This window comes from Hippoglossus stenolepis, chromosome 14 (genome assembly GCF_022539355.2).
Source record: "Hippoglossus stenolepis isolate QCI-W04-F060 chromosome 14, HSTE1.2, whole genome shotgun sequence".
NCBI lineage: Eukaryota > Metazoa > Chordata > Actinopteri > Pleuronectiformes > Pleuronectidae > Hippoglossus > Hippoglossus stenolepis.
In genome coordinates, this window is record NC_061496.1 from 28,233,574 (window position 1) to 28,247,284 (window position 13,711).

The following is a 13,711-nucleotide window of genomic DNA, read 5'->3' on the forward strand; positions in this document are numbered from 1 at the left end:
CAGCACAGAGGTGAAAAGAGACCTGAAAACAATCTCAAAGCATAGTGGGAGTGACCCTGAATGTGGGAAAATGAGATGAATATGTTTTTCAACAGATTTGATTCTGCATCGACCAGGCATTGGTGTGGATGATGCAGTTATCCACCTCTTGTACAGATCACTTGCACCTGGAGAACACTGGGACCACTTAAATTGAAAATTTATCGAAACCAACATTTATATTCTCTAAACCAGAGGTCTTCAACTGGGGGTCCGCGGAAGTACTGCAGGGGGGTCGCAACATTTTTTGTTGATTAGACTATTTTTTTTTTTTTTTATTATTAAAAAAAATGATTTCCAACCAATTTTTTTTTCCACAAATTGAAATGTCTTTAAATACACATTAACATGAATCCAACATATTGTAGCAATCGGATAAATGGAGGCACAAGACGTTATCTTTCAGTCAGCAATGCACACATTCAGCGAAAACACAGGAGCTCTCTCAAGCTGGGCACCGGTTCACTCACAGCACGAGACTGCACAATAACAGGGTAGCTATGTTTATACATGGCACTAGGCCCAGTTTAATATAAAACACAATTTTATACAATATATATAGTAGGGGGTCCCTGCTCCATCTCTCCATCAGTTTGGGGGTCCTTGGCCTGAAAAACGTTGAAGACCCCTGCTCTAAACGACCAGATTTTCCTTGTGTCAGTTAATTCGGTTAATATTTTTCTTAATACGTGCATTCACAAACTGTGGCGTTCCGCAACGTTCTGTGCTACATCACTATGCTGCATGTCTTCCCTCCTGAATCTCCCTCTTACCTGCACTCACATTACACACCAACACTAATCAGAAGTTATTAGAACATGTACAGGGCTTAACGTTTACTATGTGTTTATTAGATTCGCTCGAGAGTTTATGAGGCACCTATTTAAAGACATTTATAAGTTTATAAAAATAGTTTAGCTACGAAGCCTATGCAGAAGAGCAAAAAACTTGGGCCACTTGGGGCTGGCTCTAAGAACAAGCCAATCCCCATTGACTCCAATGTTAAAAAGCCCAACTTTAGAGCAGAATTAAACATGTTTACAGTCTGGTACAAAGAATGGTTTTGGTCTCAATGAATAAATTATTCCCTGGTGAAAACTGTACAGGGGTGATTTGTTTTGTAACTCGCTCGTTTAGATAATATAGAGGTGTGAAATTATGCATAGATATCACTTGATTGACATGTGACTTCACAGTGCCTGATCACAAACTGGTTCCCTAGTCCCTCAGGCTGCTAGCTGCTGTTGTCTGCTCGGCTTCACCTGAGCTAATCGGCTAATCTTAGTCACTGAACATGACCCGACCAAGTCTATGGAGAAGTTTTCAGTCACATATTGGATGAATAATATGATTTGTTGTACAGCTGATTGTCCTGAGAGAGAAGTCAAAGACGTCTGTGCTCCAGTTTCTGTGGTAAGGAAAATGCAGTATTTGTATTTTATATTATTTATGTTTTAGAAGTGATAAGCAGGTATTGGTGTCTATGTACCTGGCTTGTTAGCTTAGGTCTGCTAATCAGCTAGCTAATGAATTAGCCCTTGGGTTAGCCTTCAGGCAAGATACCAGCTGTAATGACAATGCCAACGGGAGTGTGTGATTGTTCACTACAGTTATTAAACCGACACAACAGACTCCAACAAGACTGAACAGTGTTGGGATCTAAAGCCAGGTAAAGAGAACAATGGAGGGGCCTACATGTAACTCCAGAAGCCTGAGATAGAGTTTTCAGCATCTTGATAAGAGTGCGGCGGAATTCCTTCAGGGAAACACCCCGGAGTCATAAACCGCTGCTTGAATTCGAACTCTGGCCTCTCACTGGCTGAGAGCCAACAGACACCCATGACCCCCCTAAGAGCTGCCTGTGACGCGACGCAGGTAATAAAAGAAACCTGGCTCCGCAGCTCCACGCTTTTCCCGTGCGCCGTTGTTGCTACAAGGACCTCTCCAAGTTGCTCCATGTGACCCGGTCGCTGAAACGGAGCAAACACGCAGACGTTTGTTTTATCTTCAGATTCATCGTTAACTTCTTTTTTTTTTTTTTTTCTGAATAATCATCCAAATAACCTTGGTTAACAAAAGTTAAAACTACGTGGCCTGCTGAATGTTTCTCTGTGTGATAGAGAGCTGTATGTGTGACTGAAGTTGTGGCTGTCAATCAGACAGCCTCTGTCACTTCCATGTGAAAAATGCTTTCATGTAAAGTGTTCCTACACTTTTGATGAGTTGTCTCCACTGTATCGTTGGCAGTGTTTGCCTTACTCCAGAGAGAAGACAGCCTTGTCACTCAATCTACACAAGGCATACATTTCTTCAGTGTGTGCCGTGTATTTAAACAGACCCTACTAGTCGATTATGACATTAGTTGTCAACTATTTTTATAATCGATTAGTTGTTGCAGCCCTAGTTTACAGTAGTCAGGCTTATGACTTCACACCTTGCTAAATTGATCACAACAATCAGTCGAATCTTAACATCCACCCACAGCACAGTCATGTTCACTGTCCAACTGTGGAAGTTGGCTGCAGAGGTTTCCTTGCAACATCCACCATCAGGTTGCTCAAAGATCTGGGGATCCAAGTACAAGCCCTGCGCCAGACCATTAAGTCAAAATCAGACATTGCAGAAAGCTGCAGCCAATGGCTCTGGATTAGGAGGAAAGAACCCAACTGGGCCCCAAGATGCTAGGAACATGCACCCAAGTCTGATCAACCTGTGGTGGGCCTGCCTACCTGCCGCCCCATCGAGACTATGCCTCACCCGTAGCAGCCTGGGTTCGAATTCGACCCGCAGCCCTGTGTTGCATGTCTTCCCCCACTCTCTGTCCCCCTTTCACAGCTTGCTGACTATCCTCTCCAAAAATAAAGGCCGAACCCCCTACTATTTGTGAAAGATAGTTGGGCCTACATATGTAGCCAAAGCCTGCAACCACATATGTCCCTTGTTCTGAAGACAAAGGAGAGCTTCCAGAACTCAGTCTCGCAGGGTGCTTCATCTTCACACCTAGGTGTTAAACCTGCCCCTGGACACAACTTTCAACCATTATTCATCACTGTGTGCCTCATGACCCATAAGGTAACCAGGCCAATAAAAGCCCTGGACCTGATGGCAACCCCTATCCAAGCTCTCAAGGTGTGTGCAGATCAGCTGGCAGATGTGTTCACAGACATGTTCATCCTGTCACTGCTCCAGTCTGTAGTCCCCACATGCTTCAAGGAGACCATCATTGTCCCTGTTCCGAAGAAAACGAAAACCCTCTGCCTGAATGACTACCGCCCAGTAGCACTCACCTCCACCATCATGAAGTGCTTGGAACTGTTAGTCAAATCCTTCATCACCTCCTCCCTCCCTGACTCACTGGACCCACTTCAGTTTGCCTACAGGCCAAATAGGTCCACTGCAGATGCCATCTCCCTCACCCTACACACTGCCCTCTCCCACCTGGATCAGAGGGACACATATGTGAGAATGCTGTTCATTGATAATAGTTCAGCGTTCAATACCATCGTGCCCCTGAAGCTCGTCACCAAGCTCAGAGATCGTGGACTACAGGAAGAGACACAGAGTTGAACACACCCCCCTCTCCATCAACGGGACTATGGTGGAGAGAGTCAGCAGCTTCAGGTTCTTCAGGGTTCAGTTATGACATGACCTGGAATCACCACATAGACTCCATCAGGAAGACGGCCAGACAGCGGCTCTTCTTCCTCAGCAGGCTGCGGAGGCTCAACATGGATTCCGGGATTCTCTGCAACTTCTACAGGTGCACCATAGAGTATCTGGCTGGCTGCATCACCGCCTGGTATGGCAGCTGCACTGCCCTGAACCGTAAGGCTCTACAGAGAGTGATGAAGTCTTCTCAGCACATCACCAGGACGGAGCTACCATCCATGGAGCACCTCTACACCCAGCGGTGTAGGAAGAAGGTCAACCGGATTTCATTGCCAGCGACTGCTAAATGTAATTGTTGTGCACATGACAATAAAGTCTTGAATGTTGAATCTTGAAACATCTCACAAGCTTAACAAACATGTGATCTCAGCCACATGGTCCCACCATAGGGGTCTTTTGTCTTCATAGTGGCCAGCTGCCATTTTGAAAATACAATCTCTCTCTCTCTCACACACACACACACACACACACACACACACACCTGTATATTCTAAGTACACCTTTAGTTAGTTTGTGTGGTTATATGTGGTTATTTTCAATGTTTTTCTTTAACAAATGCTGCCTTAATTAATGTTGCATAGGGGTGAATTTTGCCAACCTCTACACTGTCAAGAATTACATATCCTTGAACTTTGCATACTACTGATGTGGTAGTTTTGGTGATAGTCATTAATTGAATTATTAATCAGAGTTCCAAATTTGTAGTGGGTCATTTCATGAGACTAAATTAATATATTGGCTATCTTTTCCCTTCCTTTGAAGGTTGGTGCCCCAAGGTAGCTTTAATGTCAATTAAAGTTATTATTTAATGTTAATATATTTTACATTAATATGACATGTTTTCTGATAGCCAAATTGATTGAATGCCCAAATTGATTGAATGCCCATGGTGCCATGCTTAAGGTATAATCCCAGCAATTTTATAGACTTTTTCAGTTCAGTTCGCCAGTTCTCGTTACTAAATAACAGATTCACATCTCTTGGCCCAAAGTTATTTATACTGGTCCCACCACCTAATTGTGGCCTTGCAATATTTTTCCCCCCAAATGTCACCATAACAGGCTCTGTGATTATGCAAATACCTGTTATCATGTACATTTTCAAAAAACTCTAAATTAAATGAATATGAATTTAATAAAAAAACAGCCTTCTTAAGTATAATATGTTAGCATATTATCACCAGTAGAGGTAGACTGGAATTTTCATTTGGGTGTGGTTCTCTCAATTGGAGAAAATAATTCCTTCGGGTGGGTGATGGGCGGACAAGTCAATCATACGTGCGGATTAGGATGTCGTCAGAGCCGATCAGCGCATCTCTACTGTTCAAGGATCACCTGAACCGCATGGATCAGTTGCATTTTACATGTGGAGGTTTGAGACGTATCACAGTGTTAGCTCAACAGTCCATATTTGTGAAAACGTCCCATTTCTCTCCATACAGCATCTCTTCCCAAGCATTCCAGATGCAGTAAAGGCCTTTACCATGACCTGGGACTGGACGATATGTCTTTAAATCAAAATTGCGATTATTTCTAACTTTTTTACGTGATCACAATTAATGAATGATTATTTAATGGCATTTATACTAATTTACTTAAAATTGTATTGCTAATTAACAGCATAAGTTCAGCCTTATTTTAAAAAAAATTAAAAATATTCTACGGTTTCTTTTCAAGTTATGTGATCATTTGCATTTCACTTTGTTGAATGTCAATTTTGTCTATCGCAAAAACTGACTTGACTGGCAGGTATTAGCATTTCCTCTCATATTATATATAGTTTCTTTAATCATGGTTCTCATAATATTGTTCATAATTAACAACTCTGCCTCATCCACATGCAAGTGCTCGTAGCTGATTACGAAAACCCAGGGTTAACTGAGACAGCTGATAACCAGCTTGGTAGCGTAGGTGCTCAGGAAAGCAGACGTGAGGTTGAAGGGAAGCATGATAACGAAAAGGTACGCTGGATATGTTGAACTTGCTTTGTCGTACTGACCCCTAAAGACATACAGTATGCAACTTAAGGTGAAGTGTGTAAAATTGCAAGATATGTGAGTGCTCCTCACTTCGCCCCTCCCTACCTAAGCAAGAGAGCTACGGTGGCACCCCTGCATCGAAACGCCAGACGACCGCACCAAGCTTTCTTCCCTCCAGTGATGAGGTGTCTATAGACATATTTACGAATGTTACTTGTGTATTTCGTATGTAAGGAGTAGATGACACGTAGATTACATGTAGAAAATATGTTACCGCGCTGTGGTAGTGCTTTATTACCTGAATTAGCTGAATGCTCATGCAAGCTAACGTTAGCAAACAGACTCGTATAGCCTGATAACATGATAACATATATAATAGAATATCATTCAATGTATCATTTTAGCAACAATGACTGATCAGAGGTTTTTTATTTCATAGTAAATAATCAATTTTAATTACATTAGCAATCTTCTTTACTTTTACCGTAAAATGACAATTCAACCGTTTGGTAAAGCATGTGTTAAAAAAATTATTTGACGCTTTTAAGATTTGTTTTTGTTGCATCAAGTTACATAATTCTGTCAAGAAAGTCCTCTGCTACTATAATATGTCGGAAAAATATGCTTACCTTTGAACATTGCCCCACAAGGTGTCCTCATGTCTGGAGTTAATTTTCTCTTTTTCACTTCGTTTGGAAGCGATCAGAAAAGGCCTACCACATAAAGACACAGCGACATCTAGCGGATTTTTTAAAGCATAACATATCTACACCAACTGGTAGAGATGTTCAATCAGCTTGGGTTCAGTTCAAAACATTTCTCATTGAGATATAATGACTCAAAATGTGCTCTAACAAAAGGTTGAGCAGAACGTTAAAGGGCTGAACTCTGTGTGCACAACTGCATATTGCCGGTCTGCTGTGAACAAGGCGTTTATAGGCATCACGGTTCACTGACTCAACAAAAATGATGTGTCTCAGAGAAGCTCTGCAGTACTTGCATGCCGGCGAATCAGAGGAGCACGCACAAATGATGTGCTGGCAAAAGCATTGTCACAGGTGCATAAAGAGTTCAAAATCCAAAACTAGATTGTATGCACAGTGACAGACAACGCAGACAACTGTTTTGGAGAATATTCTGCCACTAGTGATGATGATGATCCACATCCAGATGATGACAATGATGATGGAGCAACTGAAAATCATGACGAACCAGGATCTACCTCGCCTCCTGCTGCTGCTAGTGAGAGGTCAGACAAAGATGATGACATGGAACCTGAGCCTCTCTCAGCATTGGATGATCCCCGTCTTCCCCCTCACAGAAGGTGCATAGCTCACACCTTAAATCTCATTGCCAAAGACAGATAATGTACTGAAAAATAATACAAAACATTGTCAAGGGCCGTTTTTGCAAAGGCATCTGCTTTGTGGAACAGGGTTAAACGAAGCCCTAAAACAGTGATCACCAACCTTTTCGAGCCCAAGATCACTTTTTAATTCCAAATGTAAGCTGAGATCTACCACCCTGATATCTTCCAAGAAACCCTGATCTGATTACATGCCGTCCCCTCATACAGAACATCATGCAGTCACTGAGAACGAGACTGGAAGGCTTGCCTGAGAAGAAGGAACACATATTGGCCGCTATACTAATGCCAACATTCAAGCTCAACTCCGTAGAAGATAAGGAGAAACGGATACAGTACAGAGTGATGTTAAAACGAGAATTTCAAACTGTTAACTTTGATGACTCAGACCCACAAAGCTCGGATGTATCCCAGTCCAGTGAAGTCCCAGACAACAAGTTCAGCCAAAACCCAAAGAACTTCTGTTCACAGTGGACAGTTATTTGGATGCACCTACCACAGAGGGGATTGGTGAGTACATGCTGCTGCCCAAGCTCAAAAAGCTCTTCACAAAGTACAACACCCCACTCCCCTCAAGCACACAAGTGTAGAGGCTTTTCAGCATTGGTGGTCAAATACTTAGGCCCAGGAGAAACCGGCTTGGTGATGCCAACTTCGAGAAGCAACTGCTCTTGAATGCCAACAAAAAACTAAAAGAATAAAGGAAGTGTAACTTTGCTGGTGGATTGGACTTTTGTGGTGCTATGAAATTTTTTTTTACAATGTTTATTTTTTTGTTATGTTCTTCTTTTTAGTTTGCTGAATATTGCACTGTGAAGCCTCTGACTCTAACTCTACCACCCCATACAGTGGAACCCAGCTTCTAAAATGAAAATTTGAAAGCTATTAATGATTGTTAAAGCTAAATGCTTTGTGTTTCTGAGGTTTCAGAGCTGTAACTTTTTTTCTGGACACCCAAACCAGGAAGGCAGACAGTCAAAGTTAATGATAATTGCTTACATATCATTAACCAAATGTTATTTTCTTTTCAGATGAGGAATATTTGGCTGAATATTGCACTAAGCTTTCGCTAAGGCCTCAGGTTCAAACACCCAACATACACAGGGAAGCTTATAAAAGGAAGATTTTTATGTTATTTTTATATAAGGAAAATATATATGTTTAGTACAGCTAAATGCTGTATGTTTTTGACTTTTAATAGCTGTCCTTTTTCTCTGGACAAACATCAACAACAAGTCAGGAAGATAAAAGAAAAATCTGACTGAAAAACAAGCGACCGGATTAAATATGCATACCACACTTTTGATTTCCCCGCTGTTCTCCTGGAGTTTCAATTTCCCAGATTTTTGCCCCCATATGATGAAACTTCCGCATCTTTAATTATGTACTTATTCCACACTTTTGTCAGTTGTGCCAATCTGAAATCTTGCCTAAGGCTCCAACATTGCCAGGGCCGGCCCTGCTCTGTAGATTGTTGTCTGAATTGTGTTCACATCTATCTAAGATCCAAACACAATGCAAGCCAGACTACATCCAGATGTGAACTGACAGATCTGATCACATTCTAATTACAAAGCGTTTACACCTTGCTTTAATATGCATCTTTCCTTATCTGGATACTGTGTCCAGATACAGATCACATTTTAATACCTGGTGTAAATGGGACTCTACCTCTGACTCCCCTCTATACAGGGGAGCCCAGTTTCTAAAATGAACATGTGAAAGCTATGTATGTTGGTTAAATGCTAGTGATGTGTGATTTCAGAGCTTTATTTTTTCGCTGGACACACATCAAGTGATGAAGAAATCAAATAAGAACGACTTATTTACTTGTTTACTCAATATTTACTTTCTTTTGAGGATGTTAAGATATGTTGGCTGAATATTGCACTTTGACCAGGCTACGCACAACCTTTGTTTACATTATAAAATACCATCTGGTATTGTCACAGTAACTGCAGTACAGAATAATTAGGATTTTTTTCAATGCAGGGACGTTTTTTTTTTCTTTCATTAATCACAATGAATCAATTTTGTAACTGTGAACTTCGTTAAAAAATTTAAAAGAAGAACTATGAACGTGAACTAGCTTATTTTCAACTGTATGAACTGAATTTTGAACTAGTTCATTTTAAGTGTGAACTGGCACAACACTGGTTATGGTGTTAGACCATATTAGAGAGCCTGGGGATGACAACAACGTTACCACAGCATATCAGCATTTTATTTATAGGCAACATGGCTCTTTAGGCCAGGAAAACCATCTCATCATCCCCAGCCGCTGAATTTTTCAGATCGGGGAACTTTTCCCAGATCCTACAAACAAGGCCAAACAGTACACATTTGCTTTGAAATAATTTTGTTTTAATGAATATATTCATATTGCGCATCATAAATATTTCTTCAATTGAGTTTACACTGGAAAGAAAAGTGCAATAATAAAAAAGACATCAAACAGATCTGCTGTATTTATTTTGGGTGTATATATATATATATATATTAGATAGCAGGATTATGCAAAAACATCTCATGTGCATAACCTTGTCAAACATCTTTGGGAAATCAATGCCATCTAGAGTTGCATTTATAAAAATTCCATACATTAGTTCAGAGTGGTTGAAGGGAAAAAATCATAAATTAAAGAAAACAGAATTAAAATTCAAAATAAATGGGAAAATCGACTAAACATTAATGAACTACGTAAAACACAATGCATGCCTTTGGAGTTATAGGTGTACAATGTGTGGGTGCATGTATAGTTCTAGTTGCACTGAGTCTGGTTCTGCTAGAGGTTTCTCCAAGTTAAAAAGAGGGAGTTTTTTCTCTCCACAGTCGCCAAAGTGCTTGCTCATTGTGGGAACTGCTGGGTTTCTCTATACATTTTAAGGTCTTGACCTTATTATGTTATGATTTGGCTCTTAAAATTGAACTGAACTGAATACCTTTTGTTATAAGTCATTCTTCATTTTGCCATGGATGTTTTGTGTAAAGCACTTTGTTACTGCTATACAAAAAAAGTTATTTTTATCAATGTATTGATTAAAATAGAAAATCTTATTATACAAATTAATTCTGATTGATTATTCATCATTTTATCTTCAAATAGAAAGTTTGGCATAGTTAGAAACTACAGTAATGGCCATTGAACAAATATTTGGCTGGAAAAAATACTCCTCAAATTTAAAACTGATGCCCCCTGGTGGGGAATGTTTGAATAAAGTCTGACCAAAAAGTTGCCATAATATACGATTTTTGTGTATTCTTTATCTCTGTTCTCTTATTGATTTAGTCTATAGACTATTTAATATAAAATGGTACTGATTGCACATATGGTTTGACAAAATTATGTTGTCTGACAAGTCTTTTAAGAGCATTATGACCCCAGACGGGCTTGCATATAGCTTTGGAGCTATAGGTGTACAAACACAAATCTAAGAAAAAGACCATCATCACCCAGAGGTCACACATCTGTCCTACTGTAAACTATGGTACGTAGGTAGTAGAATCAAATTTACCCCAGTGGTGGGGATTAATAGCTTCTTAAATGAAGCACATGTGTATATAAAATAATAAAGTGCTGTGACTGATGATGAAAGAAGTAAAAATATAATACACTAAATTTTAAAGTCCTAAAGTTGTATTGCACAACTCAACATGCAACATAAAGCAGTATAATAAACCTGGGTAACAGAAAACAAGTAAAAAAACATTTTGGTATTGTAACCTGTAACCTTGTTGTACACACTAAATTAATTATTATTGGGTTCTTAAATGACACAGAATAATACTATAGGCCGTGGATGATGTGCTATTCCGCAAAGGCGATCCGTGCTCAAATCATTTGGTGGCGATCCATGCTCGAATAGTTTGGTCAGCCCTTCATCTTCACTGATTGAGTGATCAAAGTTAGATATTAGTTGTTGTGATATCCATGGGTGCTGTCATCAATACGACGACGCTCTTTATGCCGTCCAGTGTCAATCAGCACAGAAAGTGCAGTATTTAACGCTGCTTTCCCTTGCTTAACATAGCAGCATAAAAGAGCTGCGTTCACCCCACCGTAAAGCCGTAGTTTACACCGTTCTTTATTAAGAGCGCCGTAAAAAGCGCCGTTTACTCGGTTAGGATAGCGCTTTTTACGCTGTCTTTTTTACATGACGCGAGTTAGGAGTGACAAATTTTGTCCAGGTTGGCTTGCCATACTGTAGCAATATGGCGATGTAACATAGCAATTATAAAATCATAAATTAACAAATTTATCAGGCTCATTCTATCAAAACAGTGACACTACTGTTTTTATTTTAGGATCACTGCAAACTTAGATATGAGGATTATGTCCTGTTTTTGCAAAGAGAGCCATAGAGAAAGCTTACACACTGCCCCTTTAAGATAATTCATATCTCAGCAATGACTCAAAAACCAAAGACCAAAAATTATGGCGGTCTTGATGACATTATAAGCTAACTTTGGTAAAAATTTTACAAATTTCCAAATATAGTGGGTTTTTTGCAATTCAACGTTAAAGTTGAATTGCAAAAAACAATCACTCATAAATATATTATTTTCAAAGCTACATTCAGATATGTATCAAATTCCAGATAATTTACTAATATTCTCCGGAGGGACTTGAGAACTCAAATGTGAGAGTGAGAGGCTAACTTACTAAGTTTCTTCTGCCAGCCCCCTTGTAAAACATCCAAGTGACTGGAAGTGAGAATACAGCAGCTGGGGAGGATTCACCGCGACCTAGTGGGCACGTTGATTACATGTTTAACATGCAATAGATAAGAAAAACAAAAAATAAAAAGAATAAAAATATCTCAAGATGAATAAGCAGTGCCATACATGAAGAAGACGCCAACAAAGAAGTAAAAATAGTTTTTGCTGATAAAGGCTGGTGTGGATGTGCAGTAAACATCAGTGGTCATCAGAGTTTAATCAATACATTACTTCCTGGCTCTGCATGCTGTGCCACCCCTCACCTGAGGGCTCCAGAGATTTCCCTATTGTTGTGAATGTGTCTGATTGGAGAATCTCATTAACTGTGACCTACGTTAGGAGATATAATTAGTCAAAGTCACAAAGTCCCCCCCAAAAAGCTCAACATTTCTTAGCCCATACCTAGACTCTTAACGCACTTTACAGTACAAGCCACGATCCCCAATTCACACAGATTCATACAGCAGTGCAATAAGCTTCTTCAATCACACACAGGCGAAATCTGGTGTGGATGTAAGCAGTTTGCAGAAAGATTCTGAGTGCATGGCAAATTTAATAAATATATATATGTGTGTGTATGTATGTATGTATGCATGCATGCATGCATGCATGCATGCATGCATGCATGCATACATACATACATGCATTCCGGTTGACATACATGCATTTTGGTTGTCTAGACCAACCAAACAACATTAGAATTTGCAGTGATGCCCCACTTCATTCATTCACAAATCTGCTTTGAACTGTCAGATAAAGCGTATATCATCCTTAACTTCAACACAATGGGCTATATTTAGACAACATAGCAATCCACTTGCCACTGGGAGAAGCAGTTCGCTATTTAATATCGCACGATAATGAAGGTTAGCTTGAAATCATGGCCTGGGGTGGACATTTAGGTGTGAAGTAGTTAGCCTGTAAGCTAATCGTAAGCAACTAGAGCTAGTTGGGCAGCACAAAAGAATCCACACGTAATAACATTAAGAGTTACCTTGATAAGCGTCAGTGTAAACATCTGTTTACTAACCTATTCCAGGAGCCACATAAATGAAGTAGAGACAAGTGGTGGACATGGAGAAGAAGAATATGAAGGCCAGAAACGATCGGTTGGACATTCGTAGTAGCCGCCTCCAGTTCATCATTTTAGCTTAGGCACTCTTCTCCTTCGCCGAAGTGAATCCCATAAAATACGTATTGGTTTTGAGATGTCCAGGAAGGAATAGGTGCACAACAATGTCAATAGTTAGGTCATGTAAAAGCCCAGGACTGCAGCACGGAGAAGGCTAACCCTAGCTGTGCTTGTCTGCTTTCCCCTGCCAAGTAATTTCCAGATGGAAAAAGCAGGCTATAACGTCAATATAAGGCAACTCACAGCCTCTTGGGGCACTGCCGGTCGGGCATGTTGAAACCGTAGCAGTACGGGCTGAAAGTTCGGCAGTAATCCTACTCAACGATAGTCGTGGTAGTCTTCCATGGTAACGATGACAACAGTGTAGATTTAATCGCTGTCAATGAAAGGTTATCAATGCAGTGGATGGGACCGCTCTGGCTTCTCGCATACAGTCGGCTCACTAATAATAAAAGGAATCCTTGCCGCCGGGTAGCACTATACTGGTTTCACACATTCAACATATATCTGTGCATGGTGGTATACAAAACATGCTCGCCTGTCTCCTTTTCATTTTCTGCTTGCGCTACTTCCGGTTGATGTAACACCGCCCATCCCCTGCGTCGCCGTGGAAACCTGTGTGCGCTGAGCAAGTGAGAAACTTTCCTTCTTTTTTCCCCTTTCTTTATTGAAAACTTGAATCGTACAAATATCAAGGCATTGAAATCATGATAAATAAACCTGAATAACAAGGCACATTATGCACAAATTAAATTGCATAAAATAATAATGATAATAAAAAAAATGAATGAGTAAATAAATAAAATAC

General features: G+C 40.1%; 1 protein-coding gene across 3 annotated transcripts in view; it reads right to left on the bottom strand.

The window, feature by feature from the left end:
- b4galt6 (UDP-Gal:betaGlcNAc beta 1,4- galactosyltransferase, polypeptide 6) overlaps positions 1-13,481 on the bottom strand; it is a 54,129-nt gene extending 40,648 nt beyond the window's left edge. Inside the window, exons 1-2 of one of the 3 annotated variants that reach the window (XM_047342843.1) lie at positions 12,802-12,931; positions 11,716-11,798 (exon numbers count right to left, since the gene is read on the bottom strand). Coding sequence is in view for 2 of the 3 variants with exons in the window: in XM_047342842.1 (XP_047198798.1) it covers positions 12,802-12,916 (115 nt within the window). In the remaining variant the exon portion in view is untranslated. Of the gene's footprint in view, positions 1-11,715; positions 11,799-12,801 lie in introns of all 3 variants that reach the window. The other 2 variants (XM_047342842.1, XM_047342841.1) reach the window with 2 other exon arrangements.
- Positions 13,482-13,711: the final 230 nt, after the last annotated feature.